Source organism: Vicia villosa, linkage group LG7, assembly GCF_029867415.1.
Source record: "Vicia villosa cultivar HV-30 ecotype Madison, WI linkage group LG7, Vvil1.0, whole genome shotgun sequence".
Taxonomy (NCBI): Eukaryota; Viridiplantae; Streptophyta; class Magnoliopsida; order Fabales; family Fabaceae; genus Vicia; species Vicia villosa.
The window spans coordinates 59,265,852-59,292,063 of record NC_081186.1 but is presented as its reverse complement, the minus strand read 5'-3'; the positions used below and the strand labels follow the sequence as shown (position 1 = coordinate 59,292,063).

Genomic DNA, 26,212 nt, shown 5'->3' with positions numbered 1-26,212 from the left:
AATTCACTTTGCATGATGTATTCAGGTATGGGAGACGTGTAATTTGGACGTCGAAATCCAGTATTTAAGCCGTTATTAGCCATTATTCTTTCTATCATGGCAGTAAGATTATTTTCTGTTGCCAAATCATTTCTCCTGACTCTGTGGACAACTGCGTCAGGATGTTCATCTCTCCCTACCATAACTATTCTGGGCTGTTGTCGAGGGATAGCTTGTTGGCCAGTCTCCGTTGTTTCGATTTGAGTTCCCATTTCGACCACTGGGTTCTGTCCCACTGGATTTGGCCTTGGTGGGGGTTCTATATTTCGAATTTGTCGGATAATTGGATCTTCTTCTTGGTAGGTTGACTGGTTATTCCTTCGTCTTTCTTGTGGGACTCCTAAAAAATCCGCCATTCGTCCCAATTGTGACGATAACCTTTGGTATGTTTCCGCGCTATCCTGGCTAGTAATGCTTGTTACTATTGGATCAAAGATGGTCCCTAACTCTCTATAAAGGAGTCCTACCATGTCCTGGTTACTTGCATCCATTTCTTGTCGGAATGCTGCTTGAGTACTAGTGGTCATAGGGGGAATCTGAGTCGACGCACCAATATTGTGTGCGCTTCGACCTACTGAACCCACGTTTGGTGAAAACGCCGCTGGGTTCGTTGTAGCGTATGTAGGTCCTGCTCTTTGTAGTCCTGCCATATACGAATATGGCATCCCGTATGACATATTTGGTCTCCAACCATCTACAGTGAATGAAGGTCCTGGGGTAGATAAATGATTTGCAGCGTTCGTCGATATGGGTGGTATCTCGCTTGCACTTACAGACGGAGGAGCGGTAGTCGATACTGAAATTGGGATAGTCCCAGTTGATGTGGAAGTATTTCCAATCATGGCTTGCGAACTACCCGCTGCTTCAGATCCCGTCGAAACCGGTATGGCCTGCGCTCCTTCAGTGGACGTCGAAACATTCGTCGCGTTTGACGCTGCTGTTCTTGATCCTTGCAGGTGATTTTCCTCGCCCCCTGCACTGGCCGCTACGACCATTTTCTTGTGGTACCTTCGTCTAGGAACTGGTTTTGCACTGTTGGTTAATTTACCGTTCCTAAGGTTCATACAAGGTCTTGACAATTTCTAGACAAAACAAAACAATCAATTAATAACACTTAGTTTGACATTGTCCCACCGGGTGTGCCAATTTGTTTACGGTGATTTCCGGTAAACAACCGCTAGTCTTCCAAACTATAATAAATATGATTTGGTTACTCGCAGGATCGACTAGATTGATCCTAGGACATAGTCAAACAAAAGGTTTATTGATGTGATTTGGTTCATACCTGTTTGTTTTGATTTCAAGAAACTTATGTTCAAATGATTAATCATTCGATACAACGCTGGTTGCATAAGTTAGTGTAATTTCGAAGCATAAATCGTAATAAGAAAAACATGTAAATTGCGAGAATATAAATTGCAAGGAAATTAACGTGCAAGAATGTAAATTGCAAGAAAGTTAAAGTGCATGAAAATTAAATGACTTCGAAAGTAAAAGTTTTAACAGAGAAAAAGAAGTAAGGAAAAACAAAAGACATTTGATAAAAGTAAACACACATGTATTCAAATTGGTGGTGTCATACGTACATTTCTCAGCGAACTCTTTCTCTTAACACTTGATACTTGAGCGATATGTGAGTGATTTGTACAAAATGAACACACGAAATCCTATCATTAAGACTCCTATTTATACTAAATTCGACCCTAACGGTCGTACAATAATCTAATGCCACGTTATCCACGAGAACTCTGGGGACGCCATCTGTCGATGTGCAGTTTATGGAAATCGTTTCGCAATTCAAATCTTCCCGCTCGAGTCCTTTTCGACGCGTGGCAGTATAGCTATATTCGAAAATGATGCGGAAACACACTAAGCTTCAGTACTTCATGCAATTTTCCGCGAATTGTCTAAGTCTTGGCAAAAAGTGCCTTTCGTGCTAACTTTAATACTTCTCTCTTTCGTTCCAACTTAGACATCTTTCTTGAAACATGGCCATCAGTAGTCATTCTTAAATCTTCAATGATGGTCTTCCGTAACCATCATTCTTCGAACTCAAAACCTTCGAAGGTTAATCTTTTTAAACGAAATCTCCAGCCAACAGAGTGATAATGTGTTTTGAAGTTTCTTGTTTTTTAACTTTTGGATCGATTTATGAAACTCTGTTTTTTAATTATTTAAATAATTTATATTTATTCTTGTTCAATACAATTTAGTTTGGATATATAATTGAGTTAAGCATTTTTTCACATCTATACTTTCTTTGCTTGTCTATATATGAAACTTTTACACTCTAACGAAGTGAGTTTATTTTTGTTTATATCAAACATCATATAAATAAAACTTTTGAGGTGATCATGCGTTTGGAGAAACCAACATTCTATAGATGAATGCTAGGATATACATCGGAAACTATATAAGAACTTTTTGTTTATTATAACTTTTTAGTCTATGGTTCATAATAGTTTAACAATTTTCCAGTAAAGAAATATAGTTTTCGAAAAAATTATGGTGTACTTTTATTAGGGTAGAAATATTAAGAAAAATGTTATGCTTATACAAATATCTTATATTTGTATTTCACTGTTCATCAGTAAAATATAATAATAATAATAAATTATTTTAAAAAAATTATTATTTTTAGATTAAGGAAGAACGGATACAAGATTATGCGATTAACCAACTTCATAATTTGATTAATCAACATTTTAAATATTATTAATCAATTTCATAACTATTAAAAATCTGGACGTTTATTAACCAACTACATAATTTCATTAACTAACAATTTACATTGTATTAACCAATTTTGTTTTATTGCTAAAAATTATTTTTAATATCTAAACGTTTATTAACCAACTTCATCACTTTATTAACCAACTTTTTACATTTCATTAATGAATTCTATTTTACTACTAAATTATTTTTAATAGGGTTAAGTTGTTTTTTATCCCTATAAAATTATTAAATTTTATTTTTGGTTCCTATTAAAAAAATAGCATGTTTTGGTCCCTGCAAACTTATTATGCACGTAATTTTAGTTCCTGGTGTTAAATTAATGTGTATTTTTAAATGATTATTTTGTAGACTTGTTGAGAATGTTTAAAAAGTTCCTTGGAAAAAAGAAACTCAAAATTTAATTTATAAGTCGAAATTTTTATTACTTTTATCATTATCTTTTGAAATTTAAAAAATTAATATTTAAATTTTCTCATTTTAACAAATTATAAAGTTTGGTAAATAAATATTTTACAGTATTCTAAAGTTTGGTAAATTAATATTTAAAAATTAAATGATAATTAAACAATTTTTAAAATTTTTTAAAATAGTAAGGATTAAAATTGCATGCATAAAAATTTTGTAGGGACTAAAATATCTCTTGTTTTTAATAAAGACTAAAAATAAAATTTGAAATATTTATAAGGACCAAAAACATATTTAACCCTTTTTAATATATGGCATTTATTAACCAACTTCATTAACCAACTTTTTTAAATTTCATTAACCAACTTTATTTTATTATTAACAATCATTTTCATGTACTTTTTATGGACACTGTTCACGGTCACTATTTACGGAATTATTCTTAAATATTTTTTATTTAAAAAATACTATTCACCGTATAAATACGGTGAACGGTCTTTTGGTGTAAGTATTGGTGTATAATTGTGGTGTAGAAATAGCATTCCTGAAAGACTAAATACAAACCACACGGAGGTCTTTTTTAACAGCCCGCTATAAAAAAAAGATGAATTATGCATGCCAAAATACAATTTTCCAAATTTTGATACTAAAATAAGACACATAAATATAAGAAAATTGTACATCGGAATCAATTGTCGAATCACAACATAATACTAATCCCCATAAGTATAGCATTAATCGTTTGTATTATTTGACTCTAAAGGGTGGATGAATGGTTTTAGATGAGAGTATAGCAATTTGGATAGATTTAGGTTTTGGTGGAAGAAGTGTAACATACTAAGATCGTTTGATTTCTCCAATTGATTTTGAGAATTTCTTAAAGCACCCTTATGCATTACTAGGATACTTCGTGAAAACACAGTTATGTTCCAAGGTTTTAGAGGTACATCTTCGGACACACCAAAATTCAACACACTTCTGAATCAGGCCCTAAATCAATGTAAAGAATTAACCAAAGATAAATATGCGTATACCTTACAAAGATGCATCTCCAGACGCACCGAAAACCAATCGAAATTTGGATGAGCCCCTAACTCCACATGCAATTATTCCGGAGATACATTTTGGTAAAGCTTATGTCGATGCATGTCCAAACACTATTTGTTCAAAAACGTGCAAGAAGCACTTCACCTTCCTTAATTATTCAAACTTTCTCAAAACCCATTTTCTCAAACTCTCTCAAACCCCCCATTTTCTCAAACTCTCTTCAAGCAACATCAAACAACATCAAGCTACTTTAAATATCCAACTACAAGCAACATCAAGCAACAACGAGCAACTTCAAGACACTATTTGTAACTTTTCCCTTTATTGATTTTATGTATAAATGTGTAGAAGTTGATTTTTAGGTTATGAAATAGAAAGATTTTACATGTTTGATAGCTTATATTGAATGAGAAACGAGTTAGATTGGTATTTTTACAATTAATGCATTAGTTTTGAAGATTTGAGGGTCTGCAATCCACCGATGGTTATACTTGCACGTCATTACGGATAACATATCCGTAAATTTACAATGTATACCCAGAAACTGGATATGCATCTCCGTAATCAACCAATCTGCAATATTTTGCCTTTTTTGTACATAACGCATTATGTAAACCTTGTCAATTTACAAGAATTAAGGTTGATAGGAAATCATGATTGAGACATGGCATGATTGCACAAAATGCATCCGTTTGGAGGGAAAAGATTCAACCGCCACAAGCTCATGTTATCTCTAGCCCGGTTGATATGGAGGCGCCAAGTTTTGGGGCTCATGTTATTCCACCTTCTTCCTTTTCCTATAGCAGGAAAGGATCCCCTCCTCGTGCATCCGAGCCTCCATTTTCATGTAGTCAACTAAGTTCACCTATTCAGGCACTCGAGACAATAGAGGTATCTGTATCACCCGAGGTACCTCTGACATTAGAGGCATCTGAGTTATCCCAGACCCAGTAGATAACGACAGAACCTGAGCCATCCCTGGCCTAAGGGGCACCTGAGGCATCCTTGGCCAAGGGGGCACCTGAGCCACTAGAGTCACCTTCAGGTTTTGGAGGAGACCTGTCAAACTTATCATTTTTGTGTCTTTACCCGGATCATGTTACCATACATATCTGGGACGAAGAAGTAAAATTTAGTTGGAATTATTCATTTGAAGTTGTGTTTGTTGTAATATTAAATTATGTTTGTTGGAATTATTCTTATTAAACTATGTATGCATGAACGTGATCTGCTAAAATTCATCAACCATCGGTGGAAGATTACTAGCTTGATTCCTCCTATTGAATCGTGGTTTTAGGAAGTTTTGCAACTATCTGGGATGGGAGGCTTGTACAAGATCAGTTATGTTACAGTTAACCATGGTATGCTTAATGTGTTTATAGAGACATGGCACATGGAGACATAATCATTTCATCTCCCACATGGTAAGATGTCTATCACAATGGACGATGTCTCATGTCTGTTGCATCTTCCATATAGGGAGAAACATTTAGATCATGGGAAGGTTATCAAAGACGAGGAACTAGATTTGATAGTAGACTATTTAGTAACTGACATAAAGGCTGTCATGGAAGAGTTTGATTTCACCCGAGGGTCTCATGCTAGGTTTACATTCCTGAAAAAGGTGTTAACAGATGAGATACTGAGAGCACAACAAGTTGTTGGTGATAACGAATAGGTACGACAACATTTAACGTATGCTATGAGAGCATACATGTTGTATTTGGTTGGCACTGCCATTTTTGTCGACAAAAGTGCCACTTACGTGGATGTCATATATGTGCGTTACTTTGAGGACTTTTTAAGGATCCATGAGTACAATTGGGGGCCGCTTATTTGGTCTACTTGTGCTCTAATTTATATGAAGGCTTTATGTGGAAGACGAAGTAGGTGACAGGCATTATCACACTTTTGACGGTAACATTTCTTGGTCTTTTAGTGCTTGTGTTTCATTAAATTATTGCAAAGTTGTTACTAACTAATGACTCGTGTGTTTAAACACTTTTCAGGCTTGGATCCTCCAACACTTCCCACGCATCTCTAGTTGGTCATGTATACCGACTTATACTGAGGATATGTCATATGCTTTTGCATTCTCCCCGCTCAGAGGGAACCGAGAGACAGAGTCATTCAGAGTGTATATTAACCGCTTGGTAGCAGAAGATGTAAACTTCCATTGTCATGTCGATCACTGTGAGACGATTCCATTTGTCGACATAGTATTATAATCAGGATGGTTGGCTTGCGGGTCATGTTTGATGTTTCCTCATTTGCCTGAGCGTGTTATACGTTAGTTCGGCTACATGCAATAAATTCCCAAATATCCTTCTGTGTTTGCTCCTCCCAATATGAAACGTAGAGATATGGATGCTATGTTTGATGATTATGTTAATCATCTGGTATCGGAGGAGTCTCGGAGTAACATAGCTAGGAGCGACTGGAGCTGTGTACACGGTTATATATGGTGGTTCTTCCAGGTATCACATCCTTATATGGAATAGGATGCTCTAGGAGATCCACCAAGGTCAGCTTATCAAGAGATACTAGAGGAGGAGCAGGCTAGGGTAAATCATGATGTTGACGTGTTACCTAAATGCCATCGTATCATGGAGATTGGTCAGGCATGTATTGACGGAACACTCTTTTTCGGATGAATCTGAGGTGAGGGGCGTTGTAGATGCCAAGATGGAGGTGGCTCAAAAGGCAATGCAGTATAGGAGGCAATGTAGGAACAGGGGGTAAGAGGTTGAGTCCCTCGTACATAGTAGATTATAGTATTTATACTTTTGATCTATCTTGGGTTGTATTGTGTTTATCGACTCTGTTATAAGTTTTGGATTTGGTTTATATACTCTTGACTTATAACTTTACATATGTCATTTTCTTCATAACTTTAGTATTGTCGAATCATAATATGCCTTCTGATTATTTGATCTGAGAATCATTAAAAAATATTTAGAATTGACTATTTACACTGAATACGGAGATACATCTCCGAATGTTTTACGTAGGTGTATCTCTGAAAAAATCTGACGCTTAAAAATAAAGGTCAGTCTAGAGATGCATCTCTGAAACAATCTAACATTTAGTAACTAAATGTGTATTTGAAGATAAATCTCCGAAAATAAAAAACCATTTTTAAAATTACATAAGGTGTTATTCTGATACATAGGGTGGGTTAAGAAATCTTCATAATTTTTTTTATCTTAGAATGATGCTTCTTTTGATTTGGACCTATCTTAATTTGGACTATTAAAAGTGTTTAAGCCCACTAAATTATTGTTATGTTCGCTGTTCTTTTTTTTCAGGTCCATCCCTTCTTCAATTTGGACCTAGGCAAATTAATATATTGAACTTCTTTTTGTCTCTTAAAATAACGTAAAAGATAACTTTGATTTTGGAAAATAATATAGTGTATCATAAAAATAACTTTTAAGATAGTTATTATTTTATTTTTACGACTTATAATTATTTTATCTTGTCGTGATTTTCTTACGGTATGTGGTTTTAATGAGGAGGAGGGAAAGCAAAGAATTTTAAAACAAAGAAGAGAATGGGAGGGATTATTTTTTTTAATTATATATAATTTTAGTTCAAAAGAAGGGATAGGAGGAAAATAGAAGAGAGAGATGTATTTTTATTAAAAATATTTTTGGTTCACAAGAAATGGGGGAGAGATGTTATTAGACCTGCGTTTATATATATATATATATATATATATATATATATATATATATATATATATATATATATATATATATATATATATATATATATATATATATATATATATATATATATATATATATATATATATATATATAAAAGCAGGGCTAATTTCGGATTTTGGATGCGGATTTCATACTACTCAATATCGAATGACATTCAAACTCAATCAATTCAAATTTCATCGTAGACTCGGATTCGGATGCGGATGGACCCCGCGAATTTAAGTTTGTCAGCTATTAGCAAGATCCAATGTATTCACTTATAAAAAAATAAAATTTTATAGACTGTTTTAATAAAATTATTATTTATTTTTATTGTTGTTATTATATGAATGATAAAATAAAATAATATGATAGCATGTTTGTTTGAGATGCACAATATTTAATATATAAAAAAGTATATAACGTATTCGTTTTCACCACAACTTTTTTTAATCGTAAAATATTACAATAATTAACTGCTTAAATAATAAGATTAAAAAAGAAATCGCATTACAAATAATTATAACTAATATCTGCATTGCAGAAGCACTTTATGAAAAAAAATTAAATAATAAAGTTTGAAAAAAAAATTAAATAATAAAGTTTAAAAAATAAATTATCGAAAAAACAAGTTTTTCAAAAAATTTACGAAAGTGTTTAGATTTCGCAGGACCCCTAGAGTGTACGCCAAATGAATTGGCGCATTGGTACAAAAATTAGGTGTATGCCGCAAATGATTTGGCGCCAATGTGTCACCCACATTAGGTTAGCCAATGGTTTGGCGCCTATATGGGTGTTTTTTTTTTTTTTTTTTTGACTTTTTACACTACTGAGCCAAATGAATTGGCTAATTCAAGATAATCTTATACCAATGCGCCAAATGGTTTCGCGCATCCTCTAGAGGCTCTGCAAAACGTAGACACTTTGATAAATTTTCCATAAAACTTATTTTTTTGGTAAATCTTTTTTAAACATTGTTATTTAAAAAAAATTTCGCACTTTATGTAGAATTTTTTAAAATATAATAATATAAAAAAATAATTGAGGCCAAAGTGGCCGTCTAGGTGGCGTATTCCTTGGGTCGGGCCTAAAATATTATTGGAGTATATTTTTCCTAAGAGTTTTTCTTTGTAGACTCCCTATGGGAGAACCCACGCTAAAAATTAAAAATACCTCTGCTTCGGAGATGTGTCTTTGAAGTATTTTTTTTCTCTCCAGATTTTTCCAGATTTCAGAGATGCATCAAGCCACAAAACACCAATGACACAAACCTACCCCCACCTTGCGTTTGTCTACTTCAGCACTGGCTACCCGATGTCGTTCCAATTTCGCTTCTCGCGCGACACGCCTTTCGCGGAATTGATAACGTCGCTCAACACTCTCTTGCAATACCCAGAAAATCGGAAGGTTGTCAAGCTTGAGTACCGTTCATCTTCGCTTAATGACGAGGGAGACGTTCAGTTCACCCCATTTGAAGTCAAGAACGACGAAGATTTAGCGGTTTTGTGGACAACTTTCGACCGATTGTCTTCGAAGGATCCGATCGAGTTGGATGCGAAACTTCAAAGATTGGGAGCCGACGTTATCAAAATGTTGACTATCCACACCCACCCGTGTTTAACAATATGTAACTTTAATTTTATGTTATGTGATGTTTGTAATTTTCATGTTTTATAATAAATCGAAGCGTTGATGTTTGTTTTCATGTTTTCTATATCAGAGGATATTTCGGAAGTACATATCCGAACTTTCTCAGGAGGTGAATTGGAAGATGCACTTCTGAATTCATCTTTTTTTTAAGTATTGACTTTATTTCGGAGATGCATCTCCGAAATCAACTTTTTTTTTTTATAAAAAAAAAGGTGTTTTCGGAAGTGCATATCCGAAACCACCTTTTTTTTCTTAAAAATGTAACTTCGAATATGCATCTCCAAAATACAGATGCATTCTAAAATTCAGTGCAGGTGACAAAAAAGAATAAGAGATCTATAAAGAAATTTCGTTTTCCTAATTATGAAGCTAATAGTATCATAAAATCAAACTATATTAGGGACTTGAGATAAATATCTTTGGGATAATATGAAATTATAGGGGGTACATTATTCCTAATTATAGGGGTAGTAGTATCGTAGGGTTATCAAACTATATTAGAGACCATTCTAGATGTTGCCATAGGCACTAAGAAATAATGATAAAATAATTAAGCTTTTGTATGTTGATGACAAAGATTCACAAGGACAATCCACAATATAATTATCTTAACTTATTTATGTTAATAGATAGATTAGATCTCACGACAATAATTATGTTTCTTGAAAGTTCTCATTCCCTTCCATTAAATTTAATAGGATTCATTCCATAAAAATATTCATAGAAACTATCAAAGTAAAGTAATATAGCTTATAGTGGATTTTGTTTATCACTAGTGACTAGATCCATTATTAGAGCACAAATGATAGTCATAAAAAATGATAGTCATAAAGCTCTAAATCTTTCATGCCACTCTTATTGGTGGCACTACTGAAACTGAGATGTCTAATACTATATTGTATTTAATTAAACATGTTCAATATGAGTTAAAAACAAATTGATAATCGTTATCTAACTAGAGGGTAGACACTAACCATTAGTTGTTTGTCTAATAAAATCACTTTAATAATTGGCGTAAAAATGTAGCGAGGGTAAACAATTATATGCTAAATATCCATATCTAATATAATTTGATATATCATGAAGTACATTATCCACTAGAGTGTTTGGAGAAGATCACAAAGCTTCACACTAGACTCCCGTTTGTTCTCGCAGGCCGATATTTGTCCTTCATGATTCCCTAGGTCAAGTTAGTCAAACATGATTTCACCACAAACTTGTTATGTTAGAGAGAAACATGAGCAAATTAAGGGTTAGGATTAGGAATTGTGTTTTTTTTTTCTTGGCAAAATATTATTTTTGGCTCTTTTGTTAACCCCGGGATTCATTTTGGTCCCTTAACTTCAAAAAGTGTTACATTGGTCCCTTTTTTTTTTTTTACAGGAACAAACTTAATTGCTTTCATTAATCAAATAAGAAGTGATACAAGGAGAAATCTCATCAAACATACAACGTCGAGTTCATGAATTGACCGCCTTATCTAAGGTGTGAGCAACCATATTCGCTTGACGCTTTATAAACTTAACCTCAAAGTTAGGGAACTCTAGTAATAACAACTTAATGGATTTAATAATTAAATAAAACTCCGAATTACCGCTCGAACTGGAACTAAGGGCTTTGACCACCTGTTGGGAATCACTTTCGAAAATCACCGGTATGTTATGAAGTGTAGTGGCAGATTGGATAGCTTCCTTAATGGCTAATGCCTCCGCCTCCAACACGGAGAAGGTGCAATTATCCCAAGCAGTACCTGCAGCTACAAAGTCACCATGATCATTACGAATGCACCAACCGTGATTCGTAGTCCCGACACGTTGATTAAAGGCGACATCAACATTAAATTTTAAGCATCCAAAAGAGGGAGGGTTCCAAATAACCAAATCTCTGATATCTGAATTCGTTTCCGGAAGATTTTGTGCTAGAAACCACTCTTGCAACCTATGGAAGGCCAGCCAACCAAGCTTCGATGCGTCTTCCTTCTCATTGTGCCAAACAAAGTCGTTCCTATTCTTCCATAAACCTTCCAGCATAACCGCAACTCTCCCCGCGGTTTTCCTATCCTCCTTAGTACAAATGTCAAGGATAAGGGATTTGATATCATGAAAAGTTTGGAGACGGGGGGATAATATATCGAGAAGTCCTGCCGTCTGCCAACAAGAATTAGTTTCCAAACAATAAAAAAAAACATGTCAATCGTCTTCATAATTATTACTGCAAAGTTGGCAGATTGGATTATACGGCACACGGTGATGAACAAGGCATACCTTTGACGGGAGACAGTCACTACAAATTCTCCAAATAAGATGTTTTACTCTGGTTGGAGCTGTAATTTTCCAAAGGCTACTCCAATTTAATTTTTTCCTTCCCGAACTAATCCTTTCCTAGCTCTTCCTCCAAATCCTATAACCCGACCGAACACTATAATTACCGTTAACATCTTCTTTCCAAACCAAGCAATCTTCCTGCACCACTTCTGCCAATGGAACACGTAAGATATCTCTGACAACTGAATAGTCAAACAAATCGCATAAAACTCGCATATTCCATTGTTTAACATTAGGCAACAAAAGATCATTAACGGTTAAAGTGTACACACCTTGTTTTTGAGGTCCCATCTAGCAACCCTCTACTTCCACGCAACCAAGGTTCATCCATAACCCTTATGTTTCTACCATCAGCAATTCTCCATCTACACCCAAGAGTAAGGACCTCTCGGGCCTTCCAAATACTCCGCCAAACATAACTAGGGTTGTAACCCCACTTAGCTTCGAATAAACCAGTTCTCGGAAAATACCTCGCTTAAAAATTATGGACACTAAAGCATGTGGATTTTCCATAAGAAACCAACCTTGCTTAGCAACCATGGCTAAGTTAAACTCCTTAAAATCTCGAAAACCCAAACCACCCACATCTTTCGAGCAAGTCAGTTTATCCCAAGTCATCAACCTTATCCCCTTACTACTAGATCCTCCACCCCACCAAAAAGAATTTAACATACTCTCAATCTCCTTAACTCTTTAAAATGTGTCATTTTAGTCCCTTTGGTCATATTAGCGACCAATTTTTGAGTTTTTCTGTCGCTAATGTGACAAAAAAGACTAAAATGACATCTTTTGAAGAGTTAAGGGACCAATATGACATTTTTTGAAGTTAAGGGACCAAAATAAACCCCGAGGTTAACATAAGGGACCAAAAAGGGTATTTTGCCTTTTTTTCTAATTAATTTGAAAAAATAGTAATTTTGAATTTATTAGCTAATGGATCGAGCTTATTATTGTACACATTGTTCTTGAGACACAATGCTACAATTTCATCATTAAGATCATCGAAATAAAGTTTAAGGAGGGAGATATCATGTTTGCATAACATTTATGGTTTTGGAATATTCAATTAGGATTTAAAAGAAAACCTAATCGACATGGACTTTTTCGGTACTGACCTCCAGCATAGAGACCCTTCATAATTGGCTCTTCCTCAAATGACTTATACGTCTTCATCACAAACCTAAACACAAGAAATTATTTGAACAAGCTTTTCAAAATGCATATGACATATCCAAACTTTGCCTCAAAGGTAATCATCTCTCGATCAAGATATCTAAAGAGGCTTACAAAGCATGAATTGAACACTGCACGAATAGTTTATATAGGAGGTTGATCACTATTAAAGGTAACATGTCAAAATTATTGAGTATTGACCCTAATTGGGACTTAACTCCTTTGATAGACGACTATTTTGAATTTTCATTCAAGTCAAAAGAAGTTCTCAACAAAATTTAGGGTTATAGGGACAAAGAATGTTAATCCCTCGCTCTTGCGTTTGTCTGGATGGACGCTAGGATTTAGACCTGAAAATTTAAACAGTACACATGCTTATGTGTGGCCGAAGATCCATGGTCTGACCTTATAGTGTTTGAAACTAACTACTTTATTTACAATTGCATCTAGTATTGGCACTCCTTTCTCATTGTGTGTGCATATAGACCTTAACATGTTAGATACTTTCTATCATCATATTTTACTGAAACGAGAGGGTTATATGTTCTTTGTTGCATTGCTATACAAGAGTTTACCTCTTTTTTGTGATCATTGTTTGTGTTGGTAATATTATTGATAAATGTTGGAAGTTGAAAGGCAAGAATATTTGAAAAGCCTATAATTAATGAATCTATAAGATACACACCTAAAAAGTTCAAATAGACTATACCAATTAATGAAAGTGTGATGCACATGGAGAATGTTAAATCTTTAAATTTTATAGTCAATGACATAGGAAATGATGACTATATAGATTGTAATCCATGTTGTGGAAGTTTAGTATCCCATCATCCATAAATAACATATATATTGGTAGATCCTTGTGATCAATTTCGGGGAAAATAACCATTGAGTTACATGACGAGTGCGTTCATGCGTATGTCATTCACGTATGTTGAGAAGCTAGCAGAGCTTCGTTATTCTCGTTGTGTATCTTCTACGTGAGAGCAGTATTAGTAGTACGAGAATAGTAGTAGAACCTTGTAGAGCCGAGGACCCATAAGATAGACAACTCCATTGATATTTAGAAATCTCACCCCAATTATGTTGTGCCTTTTAGGTTAGCTGCACGTTTGAGGATTTGGCAAGAAGACTTGGATGTCAGATGGATAATTTCGTTGTGTTTCTTTTCTGTTTTGGTTAATAGACATCTGTTGTATTATTTCTTATGTATTATGTACTTTGATTTAGCATATTTTTGGATGTCATTTAGATGATGATTGTACTCAGTACCAAAAATTTAATGTTTTACTTAATAAGATTCTAGATAGTATTATGTGGGGTGTTACACCAGCTGTGGTGATATGTTCACTTGAATTTATTATAACTTATGTGGAATGCCTCTTTCACCAAATGATCACTAAATATATAACCTTTAAATCTAATTTAGAAATCAATTATATGATAAATTAAGTTATATTAGAAGAACAAGTTACGTTGACCAATGTTTTAGGGCTTTACACAATCCTTTATTTGTATCTTACTCTTTAACTGATAGAATTTTTTAATGCTTCTAATTCTTCAACTAACAACTCCTTATTTACTAGTTCATTCTTCAAAGTATTAATTACTTTGTAGACAAAAATAGTAGTGTAGGAAGTGATAATAGAAGAATTATAAGCATTGAATAAGATTCTAACCATTAAAGAGTAAGATACGAATAACAGGCTGCTGAAACCTCGAAAAAATTGATTAGTGTAAATTGTTTTTTAATATAACTTAATATTCCATATTATTATTTTCTAATTCAATTAGAAAGGTTATGTATTTAGTGAATGGTTGGTAAAACACTCAAGCCACATGCGATATAATATACTCATCTTCTAGGATATGATAGTTGAAATGTACAAAGAATAACATTAAAATAACACAAAAAACAACATTTATTCACAAAAACATGAACATGATTCAACATTTATCAACATACTTAACCATTTATCAACATACTTTAATACTTATCAACATACTTCAACATTTATCAGCATAGTCCAACATTTATCTACATACTTCAATATTTATCAACATACTTCGAACATTCATCAACGTAGTTCAACATTTATTAGCATAGTCCAATATTTACTTCAAAATTTATCAACATGCTTCAATATTTATCAACATACTTTAACATTTATCAACATTTATAAAAAGCAACTTCCCTTAGCATAAACAACAATCCTCCTTAATAAAACAAGAACACGCCTCAACAATAACATCAATATACCTAATAAAAACATCTACAATAACACAAACAACAATATTTATCAACAATAAATATAATCTCATATTAACAACAAGAAAATAAGAAAACAATAAATCCTATGTTAGGTCAAGATAAATGTTTCATGCATACTACGAACAAGAAAAACATGATAATTAACGAGATAAATATTCTAAACAACAACTACATCATAACTCATAAAATATTTCATGAAAGTACCTTTCATTGAAATGATTTGTGAAAAATGTAGACAAAGAAATGAGGTTCTTGTTTAGTCTTGCAAGGATTCGTGACACCTTTCCTAGGTTCATACTAGTTGGAGAAGTTATATTTGAGTTTTTAGAGATTGGTTTAAGGCAAGAGAAATTTAGGGTTTCCTGTAAGTGCAATCAGTTAAGAAGTGATATAAGTTAGCTTTTATAGGAAAAATACTTCACCATGGTTGAAAAAATGAACTGTGGTGAATTGTCATGAAAAAGTTTATTTTTTATTTAAAAACAGAAATTTAGGGAAACACACTTTTTCTAACGAAAAATATAAAGTTGTCGGTGTTGGGATTCATAGTGTCACTCATCACATATAACAACATTTGGTACATTGGACAGTGGTTATATTTGATTTATAAATAAATAATGGAAGGTGCTTGATGAACATATATTACTTTGTTTGGTTATGTGGTTGTGGTAAGAAATTGTTATGAAATATGGTTTTTCTAATAGTACTTCGGGCTACATGATTAAATTTGCAGGCGAGGCTATGTGTTTGCAGTCCAAATTGCAAAAGTGTGTAGCATTGTCTACTACAGAGGAAGAGTTCATTTTCGTTATTGAAGCATGCAAATATTTGCCATGATGAAGGGATTTTTGCAGGTGTTTGGGTTTGTTCAAGACAATTATGTTTTATTTGTTGATAATCAAAGTGGTATTTATATTGGCAAGAATCCTACATTTCATAATAGATCCAAACACGTTGTTGTGAGATATCATTGGATCTATGATATTTTGGATGCTAAGTTGTTGGAGTTAGCTAAAGTGCATACAAATGATAATGATTATGATATGATGACTAAAGTGTTACCAAAAATGAAGTTTGAATCTTGTTGTGATATCATCAGTTTGACGACTTCTTCCACATAGTTGTGAAGGAGATATTTGTTGGGTTTGGACTTCCTTCTTATATGGAGAAATGCCCAAATATGTTAGCCCATTTGTCTCACTTACTTAAATGGAGAAAGTAAATTTAGGTTTGAGAGAGAGAGAGAGAGAGAGAGAGAGAGAGAGAGAGAAAGAAAGAAAGATGGCACAAAAATCAGCTTTCAAAATAGAAAAAAGAGGAGATAAACCTATTCTTGTTTTTCTGCAATCAGTCTTAGTAAATTAACGATTCTAGTTTTTTTAACCGTTGGATCGAGCTTATTTTTTGAGGGAAGGTTTGTAACACGTGTGGTTATACCTTTTGACCATTTGGATCTTCAAAAGGAAGTTTGAGCTTAGAGATGCTTTGCACTAAAGCTAAATTTTTTTGGTATTTTCGGCTTCTTGTTTCTTATTTGTAAGCTAGTTTGCTTTGTGATTTTGCTGTTGTAAGCACTAGTTTTTGAATCTCTTTGAGACTCTCCTGTACCATTATTTGATTATAGTGGAGCTATTTCTCTGGCCTAGACGACCCATAGTTTTTTACTTTCACATTGAGGGTTTTCAACGTTAAAATATTGGTGTTCTCTAGTGTCTTTATTTGTTCTATTTTATGCCATATATTTGTTATTGATCCTAATAGGTTCTTACAAGTTTGAGAAATTTTATAACCACTATGTATTGATTTATTGTGTATTAATTTTTCATCGCTTTTGTCTCCATTGATTGCTTAGCGAGACACTGTTTTTGGCTTAGCAAGCATATCTTCTTGGAAGGTTCTTTGATTGATTTTCTTTTTGTGTTTTATTGATTCTTTTTACTTGTACTCAGTGAATACGCATTTAAAAAGTTCACACAGATTTTTTATCCTATTTTAATGATAAATTATGAGTTTTTTCCATTGACTACTTATGATTTAAGATAACAAATGATTATTCATTTTATATATTTTTGCTACTTATCTCATGATTAATTTTGATCAAATCTCTATTGGGATATTTTTACATTCATTTTCAAACTCCAACATCTCTATGTGACAATCTTAGTACAATAGCTTTCACTTTTAATCCAATAGTGCATTAGAGAACCAAACAAATTGAACTTGATATCCATTTTATTTGTTATAAGGTCATTTCAAAGCAGTTGAATATCCTTCATGTTTCTGACACGAAAAAATTGGTTTATGCTTTAACTAAGCCTTTTTTTCACCTCTTAATCATGCCATAATCTGAGACAAAGTGAAAGTTATAAGACTTTTAGTTATAAATATCCACAAGTTAGTTATAAAAGTTATAAGACGTGTAGTTATCTATGTTGATGTGGCAAGTTAGTTACAAGATTCATATCTTGGGATTTTTCTATTTTAGACAAACTCTCTTGTAATTAAGATCAATTGATGAAATTAAAATATGAATAGTTTGCGAGCAATACCCTTGATAATGTTAACAATCATGGTAGAAGAAATCTTTGGAATAAAGAAGACTCCACAAGCACTTTGATAACTTTCATCGACAAAAATTTAGTTCCTTGAAAATTAAAAAACTGATGGAACAATTGAATTAACTTTAGTTTGAACATAATTTCTTCATACATTTATAGAAAGGTGATTATTGTGCAAATAAATTTTCTATCAATGTGCATTTCGATAATGGTCAAATTTGGTGAAAAAATTCTCTTATTTTCATCCTAGACGACTTTTTTCAGCGATCGATTTGGACTCCAAATTTTCTCAGTATTTTTTACTTTCGTTATTTTTTAAGATTGTGTGTGTTCGTGTGTATGTGTATGGCCGTTTGTGGGAGACATTCATTAATATTATTGATGTGACTTTCATTAATTTAAACCATTTATTTTTAAATATGCAATTTAACTCCCTTATTTTATTATTTTTAAAATTAAACCTAATATTTTAAAAATATGTTGATGTCACATTTATTAATTTAATAAATTATAATCATGCAAAATTATACTTACTATATATAATAACATATCTAAATAAATAACATTAAATTAAATAGTTTTAAAAGATATTAAAATTACTAGTAAAAAAACAGAAAAATGAATTAAAAAATTTAAAAAAGGAAAGATTAAACAACTAAACTACCACAAAACTTCTCTTAATAATTAAGAAATATAGATAAAATCATTGAAAACCAAAATAATCAGAAACTTAATAAACTAGTAGAAACTAATAACTTGAAAAAATAGGTTATGAATGTCAAATAGGTTATTGTTATTTATTTCAAAATTTGTATATTGGTCTCATATTTTCAAAAATTTACATATTTACCCTTCAAATTTGTAAAAAAATTACAAATTGATTCTTGATGATTTTTAATTTTACAAATTGGCCCCTAAAATTTTGTAAACTTGCAACTTGATCTCTATTTTTTAATTTAAAATTTGACCCTAAATTTTAAAATTTATAAAAATGACTCTAAAAATTTAATAAATGAATAATTTTGATACTTCATCCCAACAAAAAAAATATTCTAAAATGATTGAATTTCAATTGAATCATTTAAATTTGAGAAAAAAATTCAATTACTTTATCCAAACACCCTTTAATAGTATTTTTGTGGGATTTTTCCATACTTTTATCGCATATTGATAGTTTTTATATAAACTTTTCTATGTTTTTTTTATATATTTATAAAAAATATTAACCAATTTATTTTGTTAAATTATGATATGTAGTCTTACATGACAATAATTTATCAAATTAATAAATATTGCATCGTATTCAAATATGACACATCAATATTTTTAGAATGTAGGATCAAATTTTATAAATTATTAAACAACATATCAAAATTGCACATTTAAAAATCAATATAATTCTACAAATTAGTTTAAAAAAACACCAAAATTACAATTAAACCAAAAGAAAAAAAGGTGTGCCAATGATTTGTTTACATTCACTATCAATTATCAGTCTAAACATGCTCTATAAGTTGTAGGTAGCTTCAAAATTAAAGTCAAATATAAAATTATAAGCATGAAAAAGCTTAACAAGAGATAGAAGTGGATATTGCAAAGTACAAACAAACTAAAGAAAATGTAGGTACTGCAAAGATGGTGGGTATTGGAAGAGGAATGGGGCTAGTGGACAAAAGTGGGCTGAGCATAACCATTATTTGTGGTTAAATGATGAACCATTGAATAGTCATCAAGTAGTTGGCAAGTCACATCTTAGAAAAGTAACATGATGTAGGTCATGTCTTTGTATCTTCTAGTTTTTCATTTCATTATGGGGACCCCCCTCATTGCACTCTCTGATCAAAACCAAACTTAAGGTGGTTGGCGGTTTATTTAGTTTGTATAGTTACACAAAAAACGGCGGCAACTAATTAAGAAACTTTTAAAATGGTTGAAGGCTTTCTAAATATGCTCTAAAGAGCAAATAATTCATAGTTGTAAAGTGGACACACATCAAATAGCTAATAATTTAGTGTAATATAATTTTTTTTAATGGACTAGTAATATAGAAACAACTAACAAATGTATATACCTTTTCAAAAGAAAATCATTTGTGTATGTAAAATCCACAAGTTTCCATCTACCATATCTATAATTTTGAAAGAACAACATATCTAAAATCATATGTTTGGCGTCGTCTAGTCGTTTGAATAGAATCCTCATTTCGAAGGGATGATGAGATTTGTTTGGATTTGCGTCCCATTGAGGGCTCACATATACTATGCTAAATTTGTCTTTTATCAGCACCCCTACGAAAATGCTTTTAGGAAAAAGCGGTGTTATAAGTTTCGCTAAAAACAAAATTAAAAAATACGGAAAAAAAGCGCTCTTATAGGGGGGTTACGAAAGTACTTTCAAAATTAAGCATATAGATTTATATATTGTTCACTTGTTATATGCACTATTCTCCCCTATGATATTTATATATTGTTCACTTGTGATGCACTATTATAATCAAGTATAAGATCTCATACTTTTTTTAGATTTAACAATTATTAGATTAAACATAGAGATTTGGAAAGGATTGTAAAAATAAGCTATGACAATTATATTTCTTCGAGTTGGTGAAAATTTGAGTTTAAAGAGAAACTTGAATCTCTTAAGGGTGATTTGAAGTTGTTGAGTAAAGAAGTATTTAATAATGATGGGTTGAATGTTCAAGTTTTATGGGAGATAGTTAATACCTTAGTTAAGAAGGCACATGAAGGTTCTCTTTAGAGTGAGGAAGTTTCCTTTAGAAGTTCAACTTTGATAGAGATTTGGTCCCTTCTCAAATTCAAACACTCCCAAACCTTACAAAGGTCTAGGGCTAAGTGACTCAAGAAAAGACACAATAACAAATGTTATTTTCAAAATTGTCCTAAGAATAGAAGAAGGATAAGAAATACCCATTATGTCTCTCCGTGTTGGGGAGGGGTAAGTGGATAGTGGTGGTTAGGTGAGGGAGGAGGTTGTGAGGTATTTTACTAATCAGTTTTCTTGGATTTTCTTCTATTAAAACTACTTTGAGTTTTGTTATATCTTTTTCGAGGATATCTCTAATTAATATTTCTTATATGTTTCTTTTCACTAAGATCGACTTGGTGGTGGCCTAAAGTAATGGTAATAATATCCTAGGTCCAAATGGTTTCAAATTTTTCCTTCAATCTATTATAGCCTCTAATTAGGACTGTGTAAGGACTGCGTTCGACCAATTCTTTTGTTTGGCCACCTAGTCCAACAATTTGTCGTCTTACTTTAGGTGTTTATCCCGATGGTTGATTTACCATATTTTTAATGGTATTTCGACCTATCTCTCATTGATTACTTTGATAAAAATAATGGATAAGATGTTGGCACTTGGCACGTATATTGTCCTTGGTTATTGATAAACTTTTCATAATCAGTTCGCTTTTATCAAATGCATGCAGTTCATGGATAGGGTGATGGCAATGGATGACCTTGTGGATTTGGATATAAATTCAAAAAAGGATTTTCTTGTATTTAAAGTTCAGTTTGAAAAGGATTATGACTTTGTTATTTGGATCCTTCTCAAACATATGTTTGGTAGTTTCAGTTTCAGATAATGTTGTCTTTCTTGGATGTGTGCTTGCATTTTTCTAGTAACGTTGTTGGTGAAGGTGAGAAAACGCAAGGGAAAGTTTAAATTGTGAATCATAAATGTTAAAAGGTAAAATGATAAGGGAAGCGATATTCACGCACAAATTTTATTCTAGTTTACCCCCCCCCCCCCCCTTTAACTCAAAGCTATGTCTAGTCCTCTCACATTGAGAGATCTTCAATATAATTAAATTGATTACAAAGATCACTAGGATATTTAATGGTCCAATTAACATATATCTCAAATTTCTCAAACACAAAGAATTGATCCTAATTGGATCTCATTTTCGTCTTAAAGAAATTGGCTAACACTGAGTCCTTTACGGTCTGTTTGGTTCAAATGAGGGGGAGCGGAGGGGGTGAATTTTAATGGAGGGAAGAGGAGGGGAGGTGAGGGTTTTTTTTATCAGATAAGTGTTTGGTTCAAAACAAGAGAGGGGAGGGAAAGTGATGAGTTTTAATTAAAAATATGTTTGGTTCAGGAGGGGAGGAAGGGAGTTTTATTAATAAATTATATTTTTACCCTTATGATCTTATGTAAGTGATATAATATTCAAATATGAAAAATTCATAAATATTTTTTGGTAATAAATTTGTTAATATTGAGGGACTAAAACATTATAATTTACCATAATGTTAATAAACTATGTACACTTGATTCAGATTATAACTCTCCGACACACATGAAACTATATACTAATAACAATTTTTAAATAGTGATGAATCATCTAATAAAACAAATGCATAAAATAAGTTATTATTAAAATTAATAATTTAAAATTTTTAATACAATGAATAGGGATGGACCCATAGCTAGAGTAATGTAGGCAATGACTCCCACTTAATTTAAGTTAATTTTTAAAAAGTATATAATATATACATATTATTATACATATTTGTTTTATATATTTCAATGACTAAAACGAGAAAAAGTTAAAGATGATTTGTTGTATATCTAAAAATATAAAAGAAGAGTTACTGTTAAGTTTCGCCTCAAATAAAATGCACATTTATGTTATATATATACGTTTTTAAGAAATGATTAATTTAGTTAATTTTAATTATGAGATTAAAACTATTTATTAAAATATTTTTTAACTATAATTATTGAAATGATTTATTGAAAGGAAATTCAATCCATAAATTAATTAAATCAATTTTAATGATGAGATTAATAATATTCACTAAAACGTTTTTTAATTATAATTATTAAAATAATTTAGTGAAGGAAAATTCAATAAATAAATATTTCACTGAAAAGATATTATATTAGTTTTTAAAGTGACCATTATTATTTTTTCAAAAAAAAAGTGAACATTATTTTTTAGAGAAAAAATGTAAATATGATATTTTTATAGAAAACAAGAAAATATATTTATGAAAAAAATATTTTTATATTTGTAATTATACAAATTTATATGTAAACTTTGCCCCCACTATATGATTTTTCTGTGTCCGTTCCTGACAATGAATAAACAAAAAATAAAATAAAGTGAATGATTTAAAACTTGATATAAAAAAAAATATAATAGGATAAACAACAAAATTATAAGAAAAAATGGACATAAATAAATAATTAAAAAATTATAAAAATAATGCAATGATTATGATTTGTATTAAGTAAAAAAAATTGAAAATAATTTGAAGGTGGATAATAGTTATAATAAGTTGATGGAAACAATCGAGAAAAATTACATAGAAGAGAAGCATTAAGTCGAAAAAAATAAATAATTTTGAAATATTAAAATAAAACTGAGGATATTTTAGTAAATATAAAAATTTTTACGTGTTAAAATTGAGATTCCCTCCCCTTCTCTCTAAATCCCCCCAATTCGGAGGAAAACAAAAGGTGTGGTTTGGAGGGATTTTGCTCTCCTTCACTCCCTCCATCTCCTTAAATTTGAACCAAGCATAAACTAAATGATGATTAGAGTGAAAATGATTAGAAGATAGCGTTGATAATGTACTAATAGGTAATCATAAAACATATGTGTCTAGAGAATGCTTCATCAGATGTAGTACACGATATTAGAGCCAAGATATTGTTAGAATTAAGACTTCACGCACAAGAGAGGGATGAATTGTGGGGTTTTGAAAAACGTTATTTTGAAAAACTTTGTGAGATAAAATCAGAGTTTATAACAATATACATATATATATATATATATATATATATATATATATATATATATATATATATATATATATATATATATATATATATATATATATATATATATATATATATATATATATATATATATAGAGAGAGAGAGAGAGAGAGAGAGAGAGAGGATAAAATAACACCAAGAAGTCAAAATTTAATTTGGCACTGAATCTCAACCGTTAAAATAATTGATCTAACAATTATATAAATAACCTATTTTTTAAACGAATATATATATATATATATATATATATATATATATATATATATATATATATATATATATATATATATATATATATATAATTTTTAATATAATTTTGACATGATTATAGATTAGAATTATAATTTTAAAATAATAACAAATATTTTTAATTTGATTTTTAAATTATAAGTATTTAATATTTTAAAAATAATGCATATAATTTTGGAATATATTTTTATTAAAATTTTGACCTAATTAAGTAAATATCCTACGAATATTAAAAAAAAAGTTTCACTCCCTCCCAAATAAGAAAGTTATTACTTTTTAATATGAATTTATAATTTTCGTTTAGTAAATTAAAAGAATATAGTAATAGAACACAAAATTTCAAATAAAATTTAGAATTAAAATTTATAGATACTCAAAAATAATTTTATTTCTGTTTATTCCTATTATTTTCTATTTCTTTTATTTTATGTTTATTCAATAACATTCAGTTTATTGGAATTTATACAAAAATTTAAATATTGTATTATATTTTCCACTTTATTATTTACAAAATAAAATTACGAAGAAAAAAATTAGGTAAAAAATTATATTTTTATAATTTTTTAATATAAATTTAATATTTGTGAAGAAATTAAAAAATATAATTATATAATACAAAATTTCTAATAAATGTTAGAATTTAAATTTTAAAAAATTATTAAAATTAATTTAATTCAAATTTATTCCTATTATTTCTGTTTCTTCTACTTTATGTCTATTCAATACCATCCAATTTATTATAATCTATAAAATCATTTAAATATTGTATTATATTCATAATTTATTACTTGCAAAAAAATTATGAAGGAAAAATATAAAAATATTAGGTAAAAAACTTATAATTTTATAACTGTTAGTATTCTTATTTAAGATTTTACAAAAATCATAATTTTTTAATACTTTTATAAAAAAAAATAATAATTGATATAATAATTGATATTTTATATATTTTAATGTTTTTATAAATTTTATATACTTTTAAAAATATTTATTTCAATATATTCATATTATTTTTATTTCTTTTACTTTATGTCTTATTCAATAACATCCAAAACTGCTCACATGTTCATTTTCTTCTTTATTACAACTCATTTATTTCAATTCATTCTAATTTAATTATGTTTTTTTACTTTATGATTTTTCAGTAACACTCATGACCTCTCGCATGCTCATTACTACATTTAAAATAAAAATTTGTATATGTAACTGATTAAAATCATTACAATTAACTTGATTTTATAATAAAACTGTTATGACTTAAATTTGATAATTATAAAAGTAAATTATTTACTTATTCCATACTCCAGCACATTGGTGTCTTTTAGATAATATGTGTGAATCCACCTCACCCACATATTATCAGATTTCCTGCATATATTCAACAAGAATTTCATAAGAGTAACACAATTCCACATATTCAAATCAAATATTGCAAGGCCCCCTTGTTTTCTGGGACTACATACTCTCTTCCATGCAACAAAGGTTTTTATGCTAGGCTCATGTTTACCAGTCCAGATGAAGGTCCTACGAATAGCATCAATCTTTTTGATCTCATACTTGTGTATTGGAAAGCACTGCATTTAATATTGAGCAATGACACAAGATATACTTTTGACCAATTGAATTCTCCCTGCATATCTAAGGAGCTTAGTAGTCCAATGATGTACTCTGCAAACAATCTTCTTCACTAGAGGCTTATAATGGTGAATGGTAAGCTTCTTGCTGGTAAGAGGGACTCCAAGATATTTGACTGGAAGTGATCCCTCTTCAAATTCAGTAACCCCTCTCAAAATCTCCTTCATGCCATTATCCACATCTCCAAAATACATTATACACTTGGAGGGATTGGATATAAGCCCCATTGATTCAGAAAACCTCCTGAAGGCATCCATCATTATCTCTACTGATTTGGCATCTCCTCTATAAAACAGAAGGACATCGTCTACAAAATTCAGATTAGTGAGGTAGAGTTTATCACATTTGGCATGGTGGTTGAAATTCGAATCTCTCTGCATCTTGAGCATAGTTTATGCATATTCTCCATTATGATAACAAAGAGAAAGGGGGTAATGGGATCCCCTTTCCTTATCCCTTTCTTGGCCTGTAGAAAATTAGAATAGTTCCCATCAATGTTGAACTTTTATGAAATAGTAGTAAAACAAGTCATGATCCAATTGATGAAGAGACTAGGTTTCATATCCTAATTTTTACCCCTAAGATCCTATATCATTTTGCACCA

General features: G+C 30.9%; 2 protein-coding genes across 2 annotated transcripts; both read right to left on the bottom strand.

Moving 5' to 3' along the window:
- Positions 1 to 11,047: 11,047 nt before the first annotated feature.
- On the bottom strand, positions 11,048 to 12,202 carry LOC131619152 (uncharacterized). The gene is made up of 3 exons (XM_058890282.1): positions 12,016 to 12,202; positions 11,852 to 11,910; positions 11,048 to 11,734 (listed from the first exon to the last, which is right to left on the bottom strand). Exons 1-3 carry the CDS (start codon positions 12,200 to 12,202, stop codon positions 11,048 to 11,050), a joined length of 933 nt encoding a protein of 310 aa, XP_058746265.1.
- Positions 12,203 to 25,332: 13,130 nt separating this feature from the next.
- LOC131619151 (uncharacterized) lies at positions 25,333 to 25,997 on the bottom strand. The gene is made up of 3 exons (XM_058890281.1): positions 25,650 to 25,997; positions 25,437 to 25,547; positions 25,333 to 25,341 (listed from the first exon to the last, which is right to left on the bottom strand). The coding sequence occupies exons 1-3, from the start codon at positions 25,995 to 25,997 to the stop codon at positions 25,333 to 25,335; spliced, it is 468 nt and encodes a 155-aa protein (XP_058746264.1).
- Positions 25,998 to 26,212: the final 215 nt, after the last annotated feature.

Excerpts from the sequence above, each read along its gene's own strand:
- LOC131619152 (XM_058890282.1), bottom strand. The coding sequence starts at position 12,202 with ATGGGACCTCAAAAACAAGGTGTGTACACTTTAACCGTTAATGATCTT. Across the intron at positions 11,911-12,015 it reads TTGGAAAGAAGATGTTAACG|CTCCAACCAGAGTAAAACAT; the intron begins GTAATTATAGTG and ends GGAAAATTACAG. Across the intron at positions 11,735-11,851 it reads GTGACTGTCTCCCGTCAAAG|ACGGCAGGACTTCTCGATAT; the intron begins GTATGCCTTGTT and ends TCTTGTTGGCAG.
- LOC131619151 (XM_058890281.1), bottom strand. The coding sequence starts at position 25,997 with ATGCTCAAGATGCAGAGAGATTCGAATTTCAACCACCATGCCAAATGT. Across the intron at positions 25,548-25,649 it reads AGCCTCTAGTGAAGAAGATT|TGCTTTCCAATACACAAGTA; the intron begins GTTTGCAGAGTA and ends TATTAAATGCAG.